Source organism: Pygocentrus nattereri, chromosome 9 (assembly GCF_015220715.1).
Source record: "Pygocentrus nattereri isolate fPygNat1 chromosome 9, fPygNat1.pri, whole genome shotgun sequence".
Classification (NCBI taxonomy): Eukaryota; Metazoa; Chordata; class Actinopteri; order Characiformes; family Serrasalmidae; genus Pygocentrus; species Pygocentrus nattereri.
This window is the reverse complement of record NC_051219.1, coordinates 13,693,254-13,720,025: the sequence shown is the minus strand read 5'-3', so window position 1 is coordinate 13,720,025 and position 26,772 is coordinate 13,693,254. Positions and strand designations below refer to the sequence as shown.

Below are 26,772 nucleotides of genomic sequence, written 5' to 3'. Positions count from 1 at the left end.
AACACTGAGTTCTCAATTCCTTTTCATTCTGTTACTTTAGTGTCTGCTATTGTAATTTGCAGTTGGTTATTGTGCATTTTTAGATAAAGAGTGATCAAAAAGAGAAAAATACAGCCCAGTAAACTTCACGCTCCAACGCTGACAGATGCTGGAAGTTCTATGAAGCGCCGCTGCAGTTCCCCAAGTTACTTTGTCCTTAAGTTGACCTGCTTTCTGCATGCACAAGATAGAAGAAAAAAAAGAAGCAGAAAACAAGCTGCTACTGCTTGAATAATGTCACTTGCTTCTCTTCCATCGGAAAGGCTTGACTTTTGGTTTCAGCTATCCTGTTTTGTGAAATACTCTCCAGTTGTGTTTCAGAGCAGGAGAACATAAAACTGTACAGTGCAGGGGGGGGGCTAAAGAAGCTTGGAACCACTGGTCTAAAGTGTGGCCTGCGATGGCCTGGCTGGGGTATTATGATCTGCCATTCTAAGACTGCACTGGAAACTCTGGTCATGAATACTTTAGAGACATAAAATATGTATAGACTTTATTTTTTGCCTGCAAATGGGTGCTTTTGTAAGCTGCACAAGCACATTCATACAGACATGGCCTACGGTAACCTATGAACCAGGACATTATGGTAATAAATCATACATGAAGACGCATATGAGCATGTTTGCTGTATTTGTGTGGTCAAATTCAAACCAACAGGGAGTCATTTTTTTATTTGTTTTAATGAAAATAACGCAAAAATACCACACACACACACACACACACACACACACACAATACATAATAATAATGCTAAAAAAAAATCCCATAATGCTGATATACAGTCAAAAATCCTGAAGTTGTGCATTTTCATAATAATAATAATAATAATAATAATAATCATAATAATAAAAAGTAATAAGGTATAAAAACAGACAAACGATTTCATACATAAGTGTTGGGCTAAAAACGTTCCCTTCGTCTTCATGCCATTAAAATGCATGCAAAAGTAAAATAAGGTCATTCACTAAATACTCAAATACCCTTTTCCCCCCTAAGGTTCTCAGAATTTACTAATTAAAAAAAAAAAATGAAAAAATGAAAAAGATCATCCTAAACCCTGAAAAACCCTGAAGAATTCTCTCGCACAGAAGAGTCGGTGCATCCTGAACACACATGAAAGAGACCTTTAAAAACCCACCGCATGACTAACAGGCCCAGAGAGAGGAAAACTCTCCCGCATGCTCTCTGATCTGCTTACAAATAACAAATGGCTTGGTGACAAAGTAAAGGTACAGTTTTCCCCTTCACCTAAATTTAGTCGATTAGTCAAGAAAGGTTTAGTGTCTGAAATTCGCTTCGAGTTTTTTTTGCACTGGAGCTACAGAGCTAATGTTGCTAGAAAGTAATGGAAGCTGATACATCAGTAATTAGCACAGAGGAAATGTGCTAACTCACAAACTGGCTTCAGAGCTTGTGTTCCCACGATTTTTGAAAATTACTGCATCATTAAAAAATGTTAAGACAAAGACATTCAGAGTGGTTTGATGTGAAAAACTCCTTTCTAGCAAGTCAGAATTGTTCACAGTGATTATGATAGGAACCAGACATCTAAAGCCTCTAAAAGTTCCTTCACAGAAAGCTTTTACATGAAATGGTTAAAAAATGCATACTATGGTCTGAGGCATGGTTTTATGACAGGTTTGTTAATGGTGGAGAGGAACATACTGAACGTTGTAAGGTATCATGATGATATTATTATTAATGATAATACTACACAAAGAAAACATTACGTTATTGAACCATTATCAGCATGTTGGATAATGTAGTGAGGGACTACATTACCCAACATGCCTTGATTCAGAAGAAGGGGAGGAGCTTATTCCTTTATGCAAATCTGGTGATTCAGATCCCAACCTTGCCTCATAAAAACAGTGGACATACAATAAAAGAGTGGACAAATGAATGTTACATTTAAAAACTCAGACACATGTTGCTTCACTAGTCATTTTGGATGGTAAATAAAATGGAAATATTTCCACTGTAGACATTGCGAACCCTGGTTCCCATCACCACCACTGAGACATCTGAGTCAGTTCTCAACAATGCATCATTTCACATCAAACCACTATGGATGACTATTTACATCTCAGCGATCGAATTACGCAGAAATTGTGAAAAGTCTGTGGAATTCCTCCAAGTAATCACAAATAGACTTGCTTATGTGGTTTCTTTCTAAAATAATATCTTTGTATTGTATCCCATCAACAAAGCTAAAGTAAACTTCATGCATCTTGGCTGATCATATTTGGGGAAAGGGGAAAAACATGACATTTTACCAAACTATCGCTTCAACAGGACATCTCACTCTCTCTTTGATGACCTAAAGACTAAACCCACCAGTCACTGCACCGAAGAATTAAACAGGGATAGAACAGTAACAGCACCATAGTTTGTTTTTGTTTGTTTTTTTCTCCTGGTTTCCTTATTATACGATTTATATATCATCTCTACACAAAATCTGATCCATGAGTATGAAAACAGTGAGGTGAATACTAGTATTGGCATTTCAAAAGGGTGACTATTTTACACAAGTTCACTTACAGTCATAGCTCTTTATATCAAGTACCACCATTTTACTCTTTGGCAGCCTCTGTACATCTCTGAAGGAGAAGGGGAGGGGGGGTAGAATTGAATAATAATATTTAAAATATCCAAATTCTTGCTACTTATCACTTGCCACTTGCTATGCATATCAGATATTACCGTAACAGTCTTTATACTCTTCCATTTTTGGATCTATGAACTGGCAAATTCCTTCTACACAAGTACAGTCAAGGTTTTAGCTACACAACAGTGTGCAATCTGTGACAACGAATTACATGGAGCAGAGTGATATGCTAATGTCAGCTATGAAATGAGTAATGAACCGAAATCTCAGGAAGACGTGTTAAAAACCTTAATTTGAACGGCTGACAGGCCTTTTGTGAGGGACTACATTACCCAACATGCCTTGCTCCAGAAAAGGGGAGGAGCTTATTCTTTTATGCAAATCTGGTGTTCCAGATTCCAGACTTGCCCTATAAAAAGGGTGGACATACTCTCTCATACTCACAAAATCAAAACAACGCAGAATACAGACAAAAAACAAAAGTTATGTTGCGTTCAATTTAAATCTAACAAGCGGTTCCTCACTCTTAAAGAATGTAAATGTTATCGGCCTGTAATGGATTAATGTTAGACTGAGGTTTGTGGTGGCCTATGCTAAGTAGATGTTATGCTAGGACCTAACTGAGGTTTGTAGGTGGAATATAGTTCTGGATGACTGGATGCATTCTGGGATTTGTAGTCCAGACTGCATCTTGAGCTTTCCAAAGCAGAGGGATGTGTTCTGACATAATGAGTTGAGGCTGAGCGATGGATTGTGGGACTTGCAGTCCTTTTTCGCTGGATTGGATTGTCGTTGGCATTTTGTGAGCACTTTAAAGGCTTTTCTTCTGCGGCGCGTTGAGTTTCCTCATACCCCTTATCCTCCCGAGCAGCTCCTGCACAAAAGCCTATGTGAGAGCGAGAGAGATTGAAAGAGTCAGTTGTCAAGGTCCTTACATCTGCTCATTACTCATTTTATGAAGAATAGCTTTTGGACAGTGGCCTAATGTCAAATAGGGTTTTGTCCTCAAGTCAACATGAGATACTCATTTTACCATCCTGCTCACTCTGCTGCAGTGTGTGTGTGTGTGTGTGAGTACATGTGTGTATAAAGCCTGTAGGTGTGGGTCACAGAAAACTGGCTGCCGCAAGGTCACCAGTCTTGTTGTGACAGTGGTGACTGTGTGTGCACCAAATGAGTCACGCACACACTCCCCATGACATTGTTCATTGTAGACGTACAGTGTTAGAGGCCTGGAATTGTTTACGCTGTAACCAACAATGCATCCCCAGCTGCCATCCTGCAAGTTTAATCCCTGTCCTAGTCTTGGGGCCACAGCACACTGGAGGAACCATGCAGCATATAATATGAAGCGCAACTATAGCACATAGAAAATGCTGATGAGAATCAAGATCATTTTACATTCTGCTCACACAGATTTAATGGAATTAAACTACATCATTTAGTGAATATCACATTTTGTAAATATATATGGTGTAAAATAATGACCAGGCTTAACATTAGCTAAATTAGCAGAAGATTAGCATCTGTTTCTCTTAAATGCTTCCGACCAGGTATTCTTAACGTCTTCCAGAGTGCTTCGCTCTTTTTAGGATTAATACTAAACTCAATATTTTTTTTTCAGAAAGACAATGCAACAGCTCGCTCCATTTTCTACTGCATGTGTTGGACTTTTTTTATTATTTTAAAAGGCATGATCTTTGACTGACTGTACATCTAAACGAGACTTTACAGTACGGTAACTGGTGAAGCATATCAATGTGCATGAATGGAGGTCAGTAGGTCAGACTGCTTCAGTACAGTAGGTCTGACATCTGATGTTCTTTGTATTTGGATGACTCCTTTAGACAGATGTGTGTTTTCCGGTCAGTTGACTCCACTGTACTGCCTTGGGCCAGCCTGTGTATATTGGAGCAAGAAGCTGGTGTGGTTCCTTAACTCTGAACTATCTGAAAACATATTGCTGTGGTCAGAACAAAACCTTGTATCTCCATTTTTTGTTGTTTTTCAGTTTGACATCAGTTGAAAATACCCATGGGTCCTATATGTTGTGTGTACTTTTCATGATTAATGGACCAAAAGAAACATCCGAAGATGACAAGTCTGGTTCCAGTGATTTATATTAAAAAGGAAGTATGTTTTTTTTCTTCCTCCTGTAAAAGTTCTCAATTTGGAGATACAAGGTTTTGACCCTACAACAGCAATATAATATCAATAATATTCAACTCAAACATGCAGTGAGGCTTGAGACAAAACACATTTAGTAAACAGAAGGACTTACATCAGTGGGCTTATAGCAGTCTGTTAGGGATTCCTGGTGAGAGAAAAAAAAAAAAAAAAATAGCATCTTAAAATGAACTTGGTCATCAGGACAATTTCAGTAAGGACTGGGACAAATCTATTAAAATTGAACATTTTTCCCCCTCAACCACGGATGACACAATATATGAGGTAGTATATCTGATAACATCATTACACTCCTGTTTCTCAATCCAGTATTAGCAGTGCACAGACAGAGACACACACCTGTAGTTTTACAGCTCTTTCATCTTCACTGTTGACCTCCAGGAGATCATCAATGTCTATTTCCACCTCTGGCATTTCTTCTTCCTGAAAAAAGAAAGACCTTTTAGCTCTAAACAATTCCTACTTTTACCCGGTGATCATGTGCACATTCTCACTAGAAGGGATGAGAGACGCCCAGCTGTTAACTCACAACAAGTCAATGTGAGACACCAAACAGAGAGAGAAATAAAAAGGAGAAAGTAAGATGAGAGAGAGAAGGAGAGAAATAAGGAGCAAGTGAGGACAGAAAGAGAGAAACGAAGAGAGACAGAAGTAGAAAACGAGACTGGAGTGACAGAAGAGACAGGGAGAAGAGAAGAGTATGACTGATGAAAAGAGAAAGGAGACATATATAAAAATATAAAATACAAGTTTCAGATGATACATTGTTTATTAGAGAATTTTAAAAAATTGATGTCTTTGATGATCTAATGCACCAAATCAATTCCTGAAGAATCAGAACCAGATCACGGCTGGACGTCCAAGATTCACACTCATAATGAACATAAAACACATCAGTGCTTTGCCTCTGTAGGTGAAGACTGGCAGTATGTGACAGTGTGGTGAGAGTTGAGAGGCGTGCTAGTGTGCTGAGAGTGCTTCAACACCCAGACCTTTGTGGAAGTGTTTTCTGTAACGTTCTGTAAATGTTCTGAAGATGTTTGAAGCCCATCAGGCTCAGATTAATCTCAGACCTCATTAATCACAACTGTGTGTCAAAGTGGTGACAAAACACACACATGGTGAGATGAGGGCTATAAATATTCTGCCCTCTGTACGTCTGAAGTGAGGTGGTGAAGGGGATATATTTTCCATTTAGTAATCTGTTTGGAATGAAAGACTGACAAATGAGTGTGAAAGCGAGAGAGAGAGAGCGCGAGAGAAATGCATGGTCAGTCAGGTTTTCTTGCTTGGGCACACCTAGCTTTATTAACTACACTATATTTCCAAAAGTATTCACTCACCCATCCAAATCATTGAATTCAGGTGTTCCAATCACTTCCATGGCCACGGGTGTATAAAACCAAGCACCTAGGCCTGCAGACTGCTTCTACAAACATTAGTGAAAGAATGGGTCGCTCTCAGGAGCTCAGTGAATTCCAGCATGGTACCGTGATAGGATGCCACCTGTACAACAAGTCCAGTTATGAAATTCTCACTACTAAATATTCCACAAATCAACTATCAGTGGTATTATAACAAAGTGGAAGCGATTGGGAACGACAGCAACTCCGCCACGAAGTAGTAGGCCACATAAATGACAGAGCGGGGTCAGCGGATGCTGAGGCGCATAGTGCGCAGGAGGTCACCAACTTTCTGCAGAGTCAATCGCTACAGACCTCCACACTTTGTGGCCTTCAGATTAGCTCAAGAACAACACAGAGAGCTTCATGGAATGAGTTTCCATGGCTGAGCAGCTGCATCCAAGCCTTACATTACAAAGTGGTGTAAAGCGCTGCCACTGGACTCTAAAGCAGTGGAGATGTGTTCTCTGGATTGATGAATCATGCTTCTCCATCTGGCAATCCGATGGACAAGTCTGGGTTTGGTGGTTGCCAGGAGAACGGTACTTGTCTGACTGCACTGTGCCAAGTGTAAAGTTTTTCCAGTGACCGGAATTCTTAATGCTTCAGCAGACTTCATGCTTCATACTCCCAACTTTGTGGGAACAGTTTGGGGATGGCCCCTTTCTGTTCCAACATGACTGCGCACCAGTGCACTAAGCAAGGTCCATAAAAACATGGATGAGCGAGTTTGATGTGGAAGAACTTGACTGGCCTGCAGAGTCCTGACTTCAACCTGATAGCACATGTTTGTGATTAATTAGAGTGGAGACTGCAAGCCAGGCCTTCTCGTCCAATATCAGTGTCTGACCTCACAAATGCACTTCTTAAAGGTCAAACATTCCTATAAACACACTCCTAAACCTTGCGGAAAGCCTTCCCAGAAGAGTTGTAGCTGTTATAGCTGCAAAGGGTGGACCAACATCATATTAATCCCTATGGATTAAGAATGGGATGTCACTCAATTTCATGTGTGTGAAGGCAGACGAGCCAATACTTTTGGCAATATAGTGCATGAGATACTAAGTCAAAAGTGGACCGGAGGGTGTGTTTCAACTACAGGGGAATCACACTCCTCAGCCTCCCTGGTAAGGTCTATGCAAGGGTACTGGAGAAGAGAGTCCGGCTTATAGTCGAACCTTGGATCCAGGAGGACCAGTGCGGGTTCCGCCCTGGTCGTGGAACTAGATTCTGGAGGGTTCATGGGAGTTTGCCCAAGCAGTCCATATGTGCTTTGTGGATCTGGAGAAGGCATTCGACTGTGTTCCCCGGGGTATTCTGCGGGAGGTGCTTCGGGAGTACAAGGTACATGGCTCTTTGCTACGAGCCATTCAGGCCCTGTACAAACAAAGCTGGAGTTTGATTCACATAGCCGGCAGTAAGTCAGACTCGTTCCCAGTGAGAGTTGGACACCGTCAGGGCTGCCCTTTGTCACCGATTCTATTCATCATTTTTATGGATAGAATTTCTAGGCGCAGTCAGGGGACAGAGGGTGTCCGGTTTGGTGACCTCAGGGTCACATCGCTGCTGTTTGCAGTTGATGTGGTCCTATTGGGGACATCAGGCCACGAACTTCAGCTTTCGCTGGATCGGTTTGCAGCCGAGTGTGAAGCGGCCGGGATGAGAATTAGTACCTCTAAATCCGAGACCATGGTTCTCAGGCGGAAAAGGGCGGAGAGCCCTCTCTGGGTCGGGGATAGGCTCCTCAAGTGGAGGAGTTCAAGTATCTTTGGGTCTTGTTCACGAGTGATGGTACAAGGGGGCGGGAGATTGACAGGCGGATTGGTGCTGGGTCAGCAGTGATGCAGGCTCTTTTCCGGTCTGTTGTGATAAAGAAAGAGCTGAGCCATAAAGCAAGGCTCTCGATTTACCGGTTGATCTACGTTCCCACCCTCACCTATGGTCATGAGCTTTGGGTAATGACCGAAAGAATAAGATCGCGATTACAAGCGGCCAAAATGAGTTTCCTCCGCAGGGTGTCTGGACTCTCCCTTAGAGATAGGGTGAGAGGTTCGGTCATCCGGGAGGCACTTCGAGTAGAGCCGCTGCTTCTTCACATTGAGAGGAGCCAGCTGAGGTGGTTCGGACATCTGGTCAGGATGCCTCCTGGACGCCTCCCTCGGGAGGTGTCACAGGCAAGTCCACCTGGGAGGAGACCCCGGGGAAGACCCAGGACACGCTGGCGTGACTATATCACCCAGCTGGCCTGGTAGCGCCTCGGAATCCCTCTTGGAGAGCTAGTGGAAGTGGCTGGGGAAAGGGAGGTCTGGGCCTCATTGCTTAGGATGCTGCCCCCACGACCCGAACCCCGGAGAAGCGGAAGATAATGAATGGATGGATGGATGGATGGATGGATGGATGGAGATACTAAGTCATAATGACGACATTCAGTCAAAATTATGATATATCAAGTCATAATTGTGACATTGAGTCATTATGAGATACTAACTGAGATTCAAAGTCATAGTCATTAGGAGATACTAAGTCAAAATGACATTTGTAGTTATGAGACACTTAGTAGTAATTATGATATACCAAGTCATAATGAGATTTAAAGTCAAAATTAGGCGATACTAAGTAATAGATACATAATTATAATTTGCAATCTCATAATTATGACAATCATTGAGATTAAGCCCTAATTGTGAAATACTAAGACATAATTACAACATTCAAAGTCAATATCATGAGATACTAAGTAGTAATGTTGTAGCAAGTCCAAATTCTGAGAAATGTTCTCCATATGACAAGATTTTTATGAATGTTCATCATTATGAGGTAGCAAAACAATTGAGATACCAAGTTATAATTACGAGACAGGATATCATTATCAAATAGCAAAACCATAGAATCTCATTATTATATCACAGCAAATCATAGTTATGAGATTATAGGTGATAATTATGACATAGTATCTCATTATTATGAGAAGTCATAATTTTAGGAAATGATCTCATTGTTATGACTTACTAAATGGCTATTTTTTTTTTTTTACCTATAAGTGGCAGAAACAGGCTTCCACAGTTGAGGGTGAGCGCACAGTTCTGCTGTGCTGGTGCTGAGAGCAGCAGTCACTGTTACCCAGCATGCTTCACTCACCGCACAGTCTCAGCATAGGGGTAAAAAAGGGTCACTCAGCAGGACGGAACAGACTGAGAGTTGCAGTGAATGGAGAGCAGCTCCACACACACAAGACTGACCTTAACCCAGCTTTACCCTCCACACTCCAGCTCGGAATGAAATAACCCTTCACTGGAGTTACAGGCGTTCTGCGTGTCTGCCAAGGCGTGTGGCAGCGGTGGATGTTTGCCAGCTGGATACACAGCTGAATCCTGCCTTGCCTGTCCAATTTCATCTGTCCCCATGCCTGTGTGTGTGTGCACATTATAGCTTAACACATCAGTTCATTCACATCAGCAAAGCAGGGCAGCCATTCAAAAAAAAAAAAAAAAAAAAAAAAAAAAAAGCTGACAGCAGTGCTCCGGGGCAAAGCAGCTAAAATCCTTGATGTTAAAAGCTGTCAGCTTTGAGTATTAGGAAGAAAAAAGGAAATTCAGAACATAAACTAGAATTACAGATACGCTGTCGCCCCAGTCTGTGACGGGGTGCATGATACGTCATGAGGCTGAGGTGTTAGTCGCTGATAAATTGGAAAAATGATCATTTTAGGTCCAATGTTAGAATTACGGTTGCTAATGACTGAGATGCTATTTTCATCTCATACATGCAAATAAGCACATAATTACACCCTTAAAAAGATGGCTCCTCAAGGGTTCTTTAGTAAAAAAAAATGGTTCTATAAAGAACCGTGAACATTAAAAGAACTGTTTGCATGATTGTGCAAAAAGAACTGTTTGCATCATCAAAGGGTTCTTCAGAACATACATACATACATAGTTATGATGTAAAGCTTGTAACAGAAGAACCCGTTTGGGTGCTATACAAAACCCTTTTGAAAGGGGTTCTATATGCAGTAGAACCATCTACAGCACTTTCTCCAACAATCTGAAGAGCCCTTTCATGATGCCAAGAACCCTTTAAATCATGCCCAGTCTGGGAGCAGCACAGCTTTGCAAGCAGAGCAGCGCCCCCTAGGCATAACACTACTGCCCTACACAGCCAGGGTGGTGGCGCATGGTGCTGAATGCTTGCAGTTGAATTCCTGATGTAGGTGTTCATGTAAAATAAAACCCAAACTTCAACCGAAACTAACCCTTAGAGGCACTGTTTGTTTAAAACAACTGTATGATAACATTGTCACACAGCCACAAACACCACTGTTATTCCAGTGATGCTATGACCATGCACCACTTAGGCTACATGCCACTGTCATTCATGCACAATTGCTAATTATACCAGTTCTGCTCTGATGCACGGACAGTTTGTTTTCCTCACATTTAGTAAGTTGGGTTGAAAGACAGAATAGAGCCTGCAATGCCACATAAAAATACTATAATAACTACAATTATTTTTATTCAAATGTTTGTTTGATTCAAAACTAAATTCATATAAACAGGCTTCAATTTATGCTCACTTTGTAATGAAATGTAGTTTGTGTTCTTTAAGATGTGCTCAGAAAAGCATACTGCGACCTAATTTATCATGAAATATTTGATATTGTCATATTGCCCATCCCTAGCTTAGCCAGTTCTTCAGCATAGCTTGATCTAAAACTGGATTTGCTGTGTTACAGCAGTGGATAATTTTTTAACTGAGATGCATTGCCATGCCAATCTATGCAGCCAAACTCAACGATACATTAAGTCTTGGATTATAAATAGCTCTGAAACCAAACAAGGCCAAACTTCTGACCAATCAGGGTCAGAAGTATTACTCTTATAAATGTGTATTTCCATTTTGGAAAAGAAGTTGCTTGGCTCCTTAGGTTTCATAAAATTGGCAGTTCTTTTCTTCATATGTCAAGCTTTACCATTAAATCACAGCTTGAGTACCTAAACCTGAGTCATTACGAAGAATTGGTATCTACCATTGTGAAATGAGTTAGCTGTGGTCGTATTTGTTAGATTTTGTGAAGCTGAAACCCGCTCAGGAATCTGGTCTTTAAGACGTGCTTGTGAGACAGGCCCTTATGGGTTAAGTTAAAGATTATGAAGAGCTCTTCGACCATGGCCAAGCTTCTGACCAATTAGCTTCTGAACTTCCCGTGTTGGTGCACCCTCCAATCTATTTTGGTCACTTTGAATTGCAGGTTTATTTAAATTTTAATAGCCTAAAAGAGAAATGCAAAAGCAACCACTCGGCTGTCGCACACTGACAGTGGTAAGAGTCTTGGTTTTTGGCTATTATTTTACTTTCTACATATTATCACATTAGAATTTCTTTGACAAGAATTAGCTGTGTGACTCGTCTCCATGTTTCACATGATTGGCATTTCTCTGTAAACTTCATATTGTCATATGCTTGTGCACAAGGATTAAATCATAGCTGGAGAAGGTAAACCAAGGGAACAGTATGTAAACCTGGGTTATCAGAGAACTTTGTTAACCACTATTGTAACCATCACTACATTTTTAAGGCTGTGTGAAGGTGAAACGGTCGAAAGCACTGACTTGGCCGAATGGGCTTCTTGAGACAGGACCCCGGTTTAGCCAACCTGGCTACATAAAATTACTCAATTTGTAATCTGTCTCATGCTGTTTTTACATGTTGGTGGTAGACGATCGATGACAAACTAGACGCAGCAAACAGCGTTTTCATTGCTAAATGCCACCATCAGTCAAATACCCCTATGAAGCCCAGAACTACAGTATTTTTAAATGCCAGCATGTGAACATGCCAGGGGAAATTGTGTGTTAATATTGGCTTTGGCCAAAACAAGGTGTCAATTATCAGATAACAATAATTAATATTTGTTATCAGTCTGGAAATGTGTGTACTGGTGCATCCTTTATCTGTAGTTAAGTGGATTGAGAATTTTATCTAAAGCAGCTGAAAGTGACTAAGCTTGCCAGTGTGTACTATATCCAGATTTACCATAAATCCTTGTCCTTCATATTTATCCTTTTGTTTGGTGCAGGAGATGCCTTAATAAGTATCTTATTTACCCTTCCACATAGTTTGAGAGAGAGAGAGCGACCGAGAGAGAGAGAGAGACAGAGAGAGAGAGAGAGGGGGCTGAGGAAGTGGGTCAGAGTGATTAGTGCCGGTCTGCATAGCTGATAAGGCATGAGTATGGTGTGGTGTTGTGTGTGTTGTATGTGTGGTAAAGAGGATGCAGCTCAAAATTGAGCAGACAGAGCAGAAGGGCAAGATGGAGCGGTTTCATCCATCACAGGGAGTAATTGCCTGATTTTACATTTGACTGATGTACATTATTCATCTTAATTTGTTTAGAGAAGGCACAATACCATTTTCTCTTTCCATATTGCACTAGGGAACCCTCAGAGCCTTCTAGGCCTTCAAAGAAGACCTAATGAGTTCTCTGAAAAAAAAAAACAAAAAAAAAAAAAACAAAACCTTTTTTTTTTAATTGACTATAAATCATGCTTGCTGTATTTAAACCCTGTAAGTGTTGTGTTAATATTCCTTTTTCATTGTCCATCAAAAAGGATCTAATCAGGACTTCACTGTGGTATCCAAGTAAAGACAGCCAAGCTTGCTCTCCCATTAAGAACAGTGGAATCAGCCAGTCACATTTTGATTTACAAAGGGTCCAGTTTTGTGAGTGAAAACATCACTGAGTGCTAACTGTACTGTCCAGTGTATTTCAGTTAGAAAGGGAAAACCACAGCAGCTCTATGATGGAGCTATTTACTGAAAGAGTCACTGTAAAACTACTACAAGGAAAAAAATGTGTTTATTGGTCTCTTATCAGCTTCAAAGAAAACATGCAATGTCTTACAAGCTTCAAATGTCCACACTAAATCTAAAATGGCCAAAAAAGTTAGAAAACTGAGCTCTATGGCTTATATGATCTATTAACGCAAGGTTTTAAAACCCAGCCCAATGCCATGTTCTACTACCACCATAATCACATTCTTCATGATAGAAGTCAAAACCCTGCTCCAAGATCAACAACTACTTCAGCAGGATTTGTAAATTTGAGTGTGTTTTAAATAAATACTATAGAACCTTTTTGAAAAGCTTGATCTAACAAGCTTGACATCAAAATACAAGAACCCTTTCAGAACACAAAGTCTCTCTGTCTCAAGGTAGTCAGAGTCAGAGTAAACTGCTCAAAATAAGCATTCAATCCATCACCTGCTGCGCTTCACTGATCAGGTCAGAGTTTCTCCATTCTGCAGCCAACAGGAGGAGTTTAAACATCAGGAAAAATATTCTCAACCAGCATAAACATACAGACCACCAAACGGCCACAAATATGAACTGCAGAAGAGAAGACGGACATAAAAACAGACAGACTGAAAGACAGAAAAGGACTGAAAATTAAGCTGAAAGGGAAAAAGACTTCTATTTGTGTTGATTTACATGTTTATAATATGTACAAATGTGGATTAAATCCAGCTGGATTAACATGAAGAAAAATTTATTATTAGACATGTATTTATTTGTTTTTGTAGGGTTACAAATGCAGTAGAATACAGACTGTTTAGTGAATCAAAGTTCAATAAATAGGTCGTTAAATATCAGCTTGAAATACTGGTCACATCTAAAGATCCAACTGATGCTGATATTTTTCAAGTAACTATGACCAATACCATCATGCATCACATCACAGACAGACAAAAGTTACAGCCCTAGCTGAACTTCATTTACTTCATAATATACGAGACGCCCGAGATGAAGGGATAAAGAGGAGAATGAAAACAGCCACCAGCACCTGCTAAAATGAAAGATAATCAGCAGATCAGACAGGCAAAACACGCAAACACCAGCCTCACCTAATCCATCAGAGGGAGTTTACATCCATCATGATAACAGACGCACAGAGCCAGCCACGCTAAAGAAACACTTCATTAAGTACATCAGCAGAGCTGCTCACTCTGCGGGCTCAGGCTGTAGACTCTTCTCTTCAGTCAGTCTCTTAGCACCACAGCCATTACTCAGCAAAGGAGACGGTTCATTGATTATGGATCACACTCAGTACTGTTTACTAAAAACAGCAGCGCTTCATCATGATCTTTAACATCTGTATGATGTGAAAAAAAAAAACGAGGTAAAGGGAACGGTAATGAGGAATGCATAATAGATCAGTGGTTAGAATGGTACTGAATAATAGTCGGCATACCAGGGTTTCCTAACCAGGGTTTTATGGAGCCTTCTGGGTTCATGGTGGCATTGCCAGGGGGTTGGTGTCACTGTGACTGAAATCACTGTCCAATTATATACAATAAGATAGAGTCATGTGCAAAAGTTGTTTCTTACACTCCTAAAAAATATATGGTTCTTCAAAAGATTCTTTAGTGAAGAAAATGGTTTTACATAGAACCATGAAGACTCAAAACCTTTGCATGATTAAAGGGCTCTTTACATTGCAAAAGTTCTTCAGATCATTGGAATGTGTTCTGAAAGGGTTCTTGTATTATGATGTCAAGCTTGTTAGAAGATCAAGCTTTACAAAAAGGTTCTATATAAAACCATATAGAACTCATTTCTCATGCTTTGATGCAGAGTGTTTAGTTCTATATAGACCCATTTTCTGGGCTAAAGAACCCTTGAAGAATCACCTTTTTCATGTGTGGAAGTGAAAATAAGTGAACACATCCTCTGCAGAGAACCGCGCATTTTAATAAGCAGTTACTGTTTATTTGCTGAATTTATATTGTGCATTGGCACGTTTTATATTTTTGTACAGTGTGTTACACTCTGCACATAAGTAGAGTTTATGGACTGAAATTAGCAGAAAAATGCTGTATTTAAATATGTTCCCTGTAGAGGATGTGTTCACTTATTTCCTACTACATTTTCAAGACAAGCAAATTGTAGCACTTTGTGGCCACATAAGTACAGAGTTAATATGTCTATTTAATACTGATCAATAATTAGCTACTGAATGGATCATATCATGCGATCTGATATTGTAACCATGTGACTATTGTTTAATTTAGGGTAAGTCTACTTTAATTCTTAAGGGGCACTGACGGCGAATAATTTAGGACAAAGGGGTTCAGCTGACAGGGGTTATTACAGTATCTACAGTCTATATCCACAAACACAGATCTTCCATTAGGAATTATCAAAATGTAAATCAAGTGGTTGATCTGCACCCCAATTTATTTTTAGGATTAGATCAGACCAGTTGTGGCAATAAATAAGAAAAACCCTCAAATATATTTGTGATTTCTGCTCTGGCTCATTGTGCAGTCGGCTGGCGTTTTGTCTGGCAGGACAAAGCTGAGCGCACTCAGAGCAGACAGGTCAGTTTATTGAAGGTTTGTATCAGAATAACAAGCAGGCTTTAATCCTGCTGAGAGAACTAACAGGGCTCAGAGCATCCAGCCAGACACAGAGCCGAGGGCCATGTACACAACACACACGCACCCAGTGCACAAAAACATACTGATGTACACAGTTACACAGCCAGTAAGTGAGTGTTTTGATATGGACTGTATAGAACGAATGTGAGAGCTTTAACCTGAATAGGTCAACAACCTTCTTACATACAGTGGGTTGCAAAAGTATTCATACCCCTTGAACTTTTCCATATTTTGTCACATTACAACCACAAACATAAATATATTTCACTGGAATTTAATGTGAAAGACCAACACAAAGTGGTATACAATTGTGAAGTGGAAAGAAAATTATACATGAATCAAAACATTTTTTACAAATAAAAAACTAATAAGTGCGACGTGCAAAAGTATTCAGCCCCCCTGAGTCAATACTTTGTGGAGCCACCTTTTGCTGCAATTACAGCTGCAAGTCTTTTAGGGTATGTCTCCACCAGCTTTGCACATCTAGTGACTGAAATTCTTGCCCATTCCTCCTTGCAAAACAGCTCAAGCTCAGTCAGATTGGATGGAGAGCGTTTGTGAACAGCAGTTTTGAGATCTTGCCACAAATTCTCAATTGGGTTTAGGTCTGGACTCTGACTGGGCCATTCTAACACATGAATATTCTTTTTTTTAAACCACTCCATTGTAGCTCTGGCTTTATGTTTAGGGTCGTTGTCCTGCTGGAAGGTGAACCTCCGCCCCAGTCTCAAATCTTTTGCTGACTCCAACAGGTTTTCTTCCAAGATTGCCCTGTATTTGGCTCCATCCATCTTCCCATCAACTTTGACCAACTTCCCGGTCCCTGCTGAAGAGAAGCACCCCCAGAGCATGATGCTGCCACCACCATATTTGACAGTGGGGATGGTGTTTTCAGAGTGATGTGCAGTGTTATTTCTCCGCCACGCATAGCGTTTTGCATTGTGGCCAAAAAGTTCTATTTTGGTCTCGTCTGACCAAAGCACCTTCTTCCACATGTTTGCTGTGTCCTCAACATGGCTTCTGGCAAACTGCAAACGGGACTTCTTATGGTTTTCTTTTAACAATGGCTTTCTCCTTGCCACTCTTCCATAAAGACCACATTTGTGTAGTGCACGACTAATTGTTGTCCTGTGGACAGTTTCCCCCACCTGAGCTGTGGCTCTCTGCATTTCATCCAGAGTCACCATGGGCCTCTTGGCTGCCTCTCTGATCAGTGATCTCCTTGTTCGGCCTGTAAGTTTAGGTGGACGGCCTTGTCTTGGCAGGTTTACTGTGGTGCCATACTCTTTCCATTTCCGGATGATGGATTGAACAGTGCTCCGTGAGATGTTCAAAGCTTGGGAAATCTTTTTATAACCTAAGCCTGCTTTAAACTTCTCCAAAACCATATTCCTAACCTGTCTGGTGTGTTCTTTGGACTTCATGATGCTGTTTGCTCCCCAATATTCTCTTAACCAACATCTGAGGCCGTCACGGAGCAGCTGTATTTGTACTGAGATTAGATTACACACAGGTGGACCCTTTTGAGTCATTAGCAGTCATCAGGCAACTTCTGAATGCAATTGGTTGCACTCAGGGAAAAGGGGGCTGAATACTTTTGCACGTCGCACTTATTAGTTTTTTATTTGTAAAAAATGTTTTGATTCATGTATAATTTTCTTTCCACTTCACAATTGTATACCACTTTGTGTTGGTCTTTCACATTAAATTCCAGTGAAATATATTTATGTTTGTGGTTGTAATGTGACAAAATATGGAAAAGTTCAAGGGGTATGAATACTTTTGCAACCCACTGTATAATACATATTCAGACAAGGGCATTTGTGTGTGCTCACCTCAGACAAACAGCCACTGCATGTGCATGAAGTAATAAGTATACGGTCAGTTACATGATCAACCCTGTGATGGAAAACTGAATCTCCTATGCTTTTTAAAAAAAAAAAAAAAATTTATTTCATTTTAACTAAAGGAGTTTCAACATGCACAGTTGACTCCCCAAATCTACACAGTCCATATATGGAAAATAAGGGACAAACTCATTTTGGATTCACATCTGTGATGTCACAAAAACCCAAGTCATTTCTGTAGAGTACTGTGCAAAAATTTAAGGCACTTGAGAAAATTATGATTAAAAGGCTATTTAAGTAACGGGAATGCCTTAAGTTCATTTAGGTTATTTATAAATACCAACAACACAATAGACATTCATTTAACGTATGTCAGTGTTTGTTTAATAATTTTCACCTCATCATGAGGAAGCCCAGTATTGTTTGTGATTGTGCTGCTGCTGAGTTTTAAGAAATCTATGCAATGGCTGGAGGTGTCTTTTTCTGTTTATTTACATCTATTCTAATGTTACTTTGTGCTTATACTGCCAGAAACAAACAAAATAAATGGTTTAAAACAGTGTGCTTAGGTGCCCAAAACATGCATAGTACTGTACATTCACACTATATTCATATATTAGCAGTTTAGGATATAAGGAGTGTTTCAGCATTAGGTGCTTTCTGAATGAGGTACAGTACAAGATCCAATCAGTAAGAAAAACAGCCTGTTTAGAAGGTAAAAAAACAGCCACAAAAAAAAAAAAAAAAAAAAGGTACTAAACTGTCACTGGGGCAGTACCCTTCTCTTTAGTGTGGCGATACCCTCAAGAGTACATTTCAGTACCTGTAGGCAGGGAACATAACTGTACCATGATCCATTGATATTACATTTTCCAAGTTATACTGACTCCACACACCCCATCTCGACTTTTTATTTTATTGATTATGAAAAGGTACAAATATCGCTGTTGTTGGAAGAAAACCTTGTATCTCCATTTTTGACATTTCAGTTTTTGACAATTTTAAAATACCCGTTATCGTTTACATTGTATTTAAATTTCGTGATGAATGGGCTAAAAGAAGTGACCCAAAATGACCTGGAAAAATGTCTGGTTCCATTGACTTGCATTAAAAGTAAAATTTCCTTCTCCTCTAAAGTTACCATTTTGGAGATATGAGGTTTTCTTCCGACAACAGCGATATGTACCTTTCACATGGGAAAAACTTGAGACATAGTAGGACTTTAAAATCACGGTTGTACATTTGAGGATGCACTCACATTGTACCTTGAACGAAAAATGTACCTGCACAAAACCTTTATTTTTAACCATGTATGGTAGAAATCCATGAACCATTGAGCCATTCATGATGAGAATGCTCACAATGTAAAGAGCAGCTGATTTTTACCAAATAGGCTGGTCTATAACAACCTTTCCTCATACCATTACATGCACTAACATACGCAGCACAATGAAATGTAATCCCTCATGATCTCAGACAGACACACAGACATACACCCCCCACCAGTCTGAACCTCAAAGAATGATCAATACACACACAAAGGAAGTGAAAGAGGGAGGTTCACAGACAGATTCGCTCTGCTCCGTTTGCTGTGAATGTGCCTTACCGGCGGCTAGTGGTCAAGCATTAAGCACTAAGACAGGAATAAAATATGTGAAGCAGGTTGGAAAAAAAACAAGCAACAACAAAAAAAAAAAAACACAACAATGCAATGAGCAAAATAATGAATGAGTTACAATTACAATAATTTTCTTTTGATTAGGCTAATGTTGCTAACAAGCATTAGAAGGCAATAGAGACCAGATGTTTTCTATAAATACTCCCCCAAACTTCTCTCAACCCACTCAAACTGCATCCATGTCTTCACTGAGGTCCATGTGGTTTAGGGTGCATTATGACTTACTGTGAACTACAATAACAAACAAAACTTCACTGCGTAGACTGATGCTGCAGGTAGGCTTTATTTGTTGCCACAACAAGGCCAATTATGCTCTCTTGGACTCCCAGCCATGGATGGCTGTAGCATCACCAGGGATCAAAAAACCAGGCAGGCATTTTATGCTGTGTTTGAGTGGTGTCAGAAGTGGGATACCAATTTTCTTATTTGTAAAAGCACTCTAATGGGCCAATGGAGGAGATGGGACAGGCAGCCACTGTCCCTCTACCTGGACATCTGTGAAACCTGGAAATGGCAATAGTCTTTTTTTCCCCAAATTCACTCTGTGTAAAAAGTGATTTTATGTTCAGGTTCAAGTAATAACTGCATTCAGACAAATCTTTAGAGAAATTAGAAGCTAGAGAAAATATGAGCTGTATGATTTTAATCATTTCACAGCTCTACATTGTAGGACAATAACTGCTGTTGCTGTGGTCTTAAATCACATGACCTTTGACAAGGCACACACCCCTCTAGGATATAGACCCCCTGCCACTCTGACTGAGCCTCTTTAGGACACCAATGACAAAACTAGGACATACTGTATGCTTTTTGTTCAGGGAAAAAACACACGCACACACAAAATCTGCATGCTTGCGAACTGCTGTACTGCGTCCCCAAAAATAGACTGAATCGTCAGAGCGCAGAAAGCCTGCACAGCGTTTTCAGCCTTTTTAAATGACCTCCATTGATCCAGAGAGAGAGAGAGAGAGAGAGAGAGAGAGAGAGAGAGAGAGAGAGAGAGAGAGAGAGAGAGAGAGAGAGAGAGAGAGAGAGAGAGAGAGAGAGAGAGAGAGAGAGAGAGAGAGAGAGAGAGAGAGAGAGAGAGAGAGAGATCCCTCACCTCAAGCCCACTCAGATGTAATAATGGGGTGTAAACGCCTCAGGGATTGATTAAAGGGGAATTCCATTGATTTTTCAAAACTTCTGCATAGTTGGTGATGGATGATTTAATATTTCTCTTTTCTGTCTCTGGGAGGTAAAAGGCCATCAATAACCGAAACCAATCAAGTGGGAATACATTTTGATTTTGATTCCCTTTTAGACTCGTACAGGTCAGAGTTATAGCTTGGACCGACTCATTTCCGAGCTTAACCCTGTCACTTGGCCACGTTGTGGAGGTTTCAAAAGCATTCGGACTACTGCTGCTAAAATGAAGCCATCAGCTCTGATGAAGATATAAATGTATTCATTATTTGTAACAAGTAAACACTCCTCAGTAGGCTAGTCTGCTGGGAAACCTAAACATTTAAAGTATATGCCAAGTATATGGCGTTCGTAAAATGTGTTCAGTTCCCTCACAACACGACTTTTTGTTTTGTAAAAAAAAAATTTTTTTTTAATTGTTTGCCTGTTTGTTTTACCTTGTGTATTTACTTGTCTAAAGAGAAATGTAAATTCACCATCCACTTGTCCCACACAAACTTTCACGTGTCCCAGGCAAGAGTTAACGTAGACGAACTTTGCCGCACCCAGAGGAACACGTTCAGATATGCTAACCAGCCAAACAGAGCTAACTGGTAGAACAGTGGATGCTGATAGAGATGAGTCATTTTCTTTAATGAGGCTTTTTATCTTCAGTGGATGTGCTAAACATATCATTTTTAACTATTTCTGGACATGGCGAACATCAGCCACAGTAGATAGCCCAGTTACTGACACAGCTGCACCATCTCTGCCTTCCCTACCTTATTCCTGCATGCTAATGATGTGGCAGATAGATGAGAAAAACGCATTGCATATTCCTTTGAAGAAAAAAAAAAAAAAAAAAAAAAAAAAAGACTAATCCTCCGTGTCCCCTTTCACCTTTACATTTCAAATGCCCTTCCCTCTAATTCCCACAAGCCTTGTTCATCCCTCATGTGCTTTTACTCCATTTTCTCTCCTTCTCTCTGTGCTAACACAGGCGAGACTGCTGATGCAGCACAGAGAATGAGGGGGAAATACATCATTGTCCAACAAATGATTATGTAATGTAAGAACACTCACACAAATGCACCTCCAATCTTACCAAGAAGTGAATGTCTGTGCATTAACATACAAATAATGCTGGTTTACATCTGGCAGAAGTACATATATTTCTCAGAATAGATATACAACCCCCCTCCCCCCACCATTCTTCTATTCCTAGGGCATTCTCTCTCCGCTCTTCTCCAACCCATTACGAAGCTTCCTCTCTCCCGCTGTATTTTGTCTCTTGCTCCTCTCCACATTTGCCTAGCTTTGTTGTACTCTGCTGTCAATCATTTTAAAAGGGGTGCTTTGGCTAGCTTTCACAGTGGCAGACAGAAGACAAGGTCATGGGCCTGATGTCAAACAGCAAGCACAGCTGACCTCTGAAGGAGTCAGAAATGGTCACTGCGGCCAACACACTGCCCCACTTCAACCTATACTGTATACAGTGTAAATCAGAGATTCTGGTCATCCTTCAGCTCCATGGTGGAGATAAGCGAAATTCTGTAATCGCTGGTTTAACCCAATAAAACCAAACCCCACATAACAGTAAAATCACTTGATGGTGACTGTTCTGGCGATACACAACTTTCTCTTTCCCTGTGGACACCCAATCAGCCAAAGTTTGCTTTCATAAATTTGCACTGGAGCTACAAGGCTAATGTACCCAAGATGGAAGCTTCTACAACATCCGTTAGCATCTGCATAGCCAAATCATCACATCCCTCAAACTGTCAGTCTGTTAAAGGGACATTACGGTCTAACGCTAAAGTCTAATATGTTGTGTCAAGTTAATGTGTATTACTTGTAAGGTATTCGGTAGTGCAGCAGAAAACCCTCCAGCCTCATCTGTTTAAGAGAATTCACATTTTTTAAACTGTTTTCATCCATCAGTGTTTTCTCACTACAATACCGAGCATACACTACAGAAACACATCATACAGCACTGAGATCCCTGTGGCTTCAACCAGTCTTGACTGCTAGCCTAGCCACTGATCTATGGGCTAATACAACCAAGCTAGAATTTGTGTAACTCGCTTGGATTGTTGAACAAAATTGTAAAGAACACAGTGGTTTTATCTTTATTCAGCACAGAATGGCCACCAAACATTTTTTTACCCTTTTAGCCAAAAATCAGGAGCAAAACTGAGGTAAGTGGTCTAGTTAGACAGGTAGCTAACTTGCAAACGTTGGCCTGTCAGAGAACAAGCTAAAGGCTATTTCTGTTGTTTGAGTAATCCATGCGCTCCACTGTACTGATGATTTGAAAACACTTCACATATAGCCTTGCTTATGGGGTTTCTGACGTGGCATGTTTACAGAATATACTATGTAATGTATTTTTGTATAGAGAAAAACTTTTATCTATATAAAATTTGCATAGTAAGGAACATTAACAGCCATCTTGAAGGGTGAACTTTGAACTTTTGTCCAGCACGATACTAAAATAAGCAAACACCACATGTCTTACCAACCATCATTGTAAAGGGGGAAATTGTGTGAATTTGATTGGCCAAATTATTGCTTTAATAGAATTGACCAGTCAGCTCTGGAGCCCTCCACCTTGGACGATAGGACACAGCAGGCCTCATGAAAACCCCACATTATCAGGTGTCCCATATGGCCTGCTAAACTGAAACCTGAGATTTTCACAACTAGCCTGAAAAATTCACACACATCTGCTACTTACAGTCCAAGGCCATCCTGGAGCAGCACTTTTCATCATCACTTTAAAGGTTTGGTCTGCTGTTAGTCATGTTAACATGACTTACAATGAATGGGAGGCTAGCAGCCACCAACGAGCAGTATTTTCCTTGCTACATGGAATTCTTCTGAGAATCATCTGATCATTTTGATCAATTCATTTCTTTAGTTTATTGGTTAGTTACACCCAGCACTGCACTAACCACTTCATAGTGAAATGACTGCGCAGCATTTGGGCTGCTATGCTAGTCGTATTTGTTGTTGACACGCTGGCCTGATTTACAGTGGCCTTTCTTCTTGGCTGCGGTTAACAGCTGTTAACCACCGTTTAGATGTGCGACATCCTGCTGAATGTGATGTGTGGTCTCAGAGGCACCTGCGCAAACACTGAGTGTGGGGTTGACTTTATGTAATAAACCCACAAGCCCACTGATGTATGTAGGACATCCACCTATAACCAAGTGTAAAGAAATTGAGCTTTGACTAATGGATGGATAGTTCATTCACACAGTAACATTCCCTTTAAATTAACTCCCTTATTGAAAATCACTAATGAATACCACCCATACAGGCGAAAGTGAGAACGGCACGGCTTGTCTTTTCAGGCTGTTTTTAAAAAGAATGAAATATTGTGGCTGAGACGATTGCTAAAATAAGCATAAACTGATAAGCAGCTTATGACAATGCATTAATGTCTCATTACCCTAATTGACCCCAGCCCATTCAAAACAGCACTGTCCACTTTAAAATCACCCTTTACTATGGTATGGTATACATGGTTTGTATTTCTATCTTTGTGGGGCATTTTTCACTTACTACTGTGTAACTGTAGCTTCAGGAACCTGAAGGACATTTGGGCAGCCATTTGACTAAACTTGCATTTTTAAACACACACACACACACACACACACACACACCCCAGAATTTTGAATTTTTCATCTTGGTTGTCCTCACAGCCGTCATGCTTTCCATCACCCTGAGGACATCTGGCGACCACAAAGCTCCACACGCACTGCCCGTCAAGCCTATGGACGCTCACGAGCATGAAATCAGACGGGTGCCGCGAGCGCGTCTGCTGAGGAGACTCGCTAAAAGGGGGTCAGCGCGCTGCGCTCTGATTGGCTGAGAGAGAGAAAGCTGGAGAAATCAGCATCTTGCACCCCTCCCCCCCACCCCCCCCCCCCCCCCCCCCCCCGCCCCCCAACCCCCACCACACGACTCACCGCGGAGCACTTCACCATGAACCCAAAGACTCGACAACATCAAGAGGAGACAAAACAAACCTCAGGTCAGCTCAATGCTGGAGAACTTCATCAGGTCCAGTGTAGCAAAGCAGCTGCTGACCAAACCTGAAGTGACCCTACCGTCGAATAAAAGCCCCTCTGCATCTAATATGTTCTCACATAACGCTATTCACTGCAAACCGGATAATCCGAGTCCAATAGTACTGTAGCCCAATAAGTTTCTCATCCACCGTTTCTTCTGCCATCAGTAGTAGTAGTAGAGTGCACGGATTCTGCATTCACTGCGTTCAGCCACAAAATCATTCGTGAGGTCATGTCTGATTAGTCTAGGATCACCAACTCACCCCAAACGTTCTGGATAGAGCTCCACCACTGCAGAGAGCACAAATCCACTGCCCCACAGCACCATGGTGAGTGGGCTTTATACCCCTTTAGCTAACGCTTGGTGACCCCAGGTTCACGTGCAGCTGCTCAACGCTTTTCTATGGAGGTTATACCATCCATGACAAGGCCTTTGTCAGCAATGAGTACACCTTCTTATCCTATTGGGGTAACCTTGACTTTAGGCTTCAGTTAGAAGCTATTTGAGAACTCATGCTTTGTGGAAAACCCCCAGAAGGATTTGCCAGACGCTGCTACAGTGTTAGGGACCAGTATGAGCAGGAAAAGCTCTTTCTCTCAGTCCAAAACACTCAGCCAGAGGGGTCATTTCTATCGGGCCAGCACCTTAAAAGCCAAACCATGTGCCTACAAAATGCACTTAAATCATGTTAGGGTCATGTAACAGAGCCAGAACCGACAGAGCTCTGCGTAAAAGCGCCGCAGAATGGACCAGACCGAATGTAGGTCAGTCATCAGCATCAGCACATCAGAACCAAAGGAACCAAAACACACTCGCAAAGCTGTCTAGCCCTGGAACAGGAGAACACACACAGAGAAGTGACCGCTTACAGCCCCAAATGTCTTTGTGTAATCCCCAGACGAGCCTGAAATTGGCTTATTGTTCAAATTTTCCCGTTCCACCTTAAACAGTGCAGTAACATTCTGGCGTCTACCGGCGCCACAATGGAACTGCCGCGTTATTTAAGGTGGAACGTGAAATTCGAAGAAGTAGCTGGGGGGAAAAGGGAAAAAGAAGCCAACTTCAGCTTCTCCAGCTCCAGCGCGTCGTTCCTCACCTCGCAGTCGTACAGCTCGCTCAGCTGCTCGATGATCCACTCCTCCAGAATGAGCCTCTTGCGCAGCTCTTTGCGGTCGTACTTCACCGTCACTTTGCCCTGTTTCTTCTGCACCGGGTCGTCCCGCTGCATGTGGCCGTTGGCCGCGCAACCTACCCCGGGCGCCGCCTGGAAGAAGACCCGGCCGGCGGAGGGCGGGAGAGGAGCGGAGGTTTCGGTGCTGGTGGCGGACATTGGAGAAGAATACCGGGTTCCGAGTGTCTCTGTTTAAGGACCTGAAGGACAACACCGAGACGCCTCGCGAGCACGACTTCAAACACCTGCTATTTAAAGCGCTGCGCGCGCTCTTAAAGCGAAGAGGCGGGGCTTCGCATGCAAATGAGCACTGTAAGCAACAGAGAAGGCGGGATTGGTCGGCGAGGTCGCCCTCCAGCGCTGATTGGCCGTTGGGCGGGTTCGGGAATGCAGCACGCGCTCTACGGGCTGACTGAGGAGCACAGAGGGGTGTTTTGAGAGCGAGAGACGACACACACACACACACACACACACACACAGGCCTATATACACATCCGTATATACCCAAACACACACTGTGTGTCTATCAACCATCTATGCTGTGCTGTGTATCTACCTATACTGACAGGCAGGCATGCTCCTTCAGGATTTCCTGATAGAGCAGAATTCATGGTTCCATCAGTTATGACAAGTGTGTGCAGGTCCTACAGAAGCAAAGCAGCCCCGAGACCATCACACTACCACCACCATGTTTGACTGTCGGCATGTTGTTCTTATGGTGGAATTCTCAAAAGATAGAACGGAACCCACGTCTTCCCAATAGTCCCATCTTTGATTTATCAGTCCAGAGAATAGTATCCCAAAAGTCATTTAGATGTTTTTTGGCAAACGTGAGACAAGCCTTTGTGTTCTTTTAGTTAGCAATAGTTTGTGTCTTACAACTCCCATGGATGCCATTTTTGCCCAGTGTGAAATTTTGGTAGGCTGGCCACCCCTGGAAAGGTTCACCGCTGTTCCAAGTGTCCTCCAATTGCGGACAATGGCTCTTAGCGTGGTTCGCTGTAGCCCTACAGCCTTAGCAATGGCTGTGTAATCCTTTGCATACTGGTGGATTTCAATGACTCACATCTGTATTTGAATCTCATGGCATCATGTGCTGCTTTTTGAGGCCTTCTAGCCTGCTTCTCATTGCAAGATAGGTTCTATGTAAGTAATATTTAA

General features: G+C 41.4%; 1 protein-coding gene across 1 annotated transcript; it reads right to left on the bottom strand.

The window, feature by feature from the left end:
• Positions 1 to 567: 567 nt before the first annotated feature.
• On the bottom strand, positions 568 to 25,868 carry ppp1r14c (protein phosphatase 1, regulatory (inhibitor) subunit 14C). Its single transcript, XM_017707882.2, has 4 exons — positions 25,537 to 25,868; positions 5,174 to 5,257; positions 4,929 to 4,961; positions 568 to 3,533 (listed from the first exon to the last, which is right to left on the bottom strand). Exons 1-4 carry the CDS (start codon positions 25,768 to 25,770, stop codon positions 3,459 to 3,461), a joined length of 426 nt encoding a protein of 141 aa, XP_017563371.1. The 5' UTR covers positions 25,771 to 25,868; the 3' UTR covers positions 568 to 3,458.
• Positions 25,869 to 26,772: the final 904 nt, after the last annotated feature.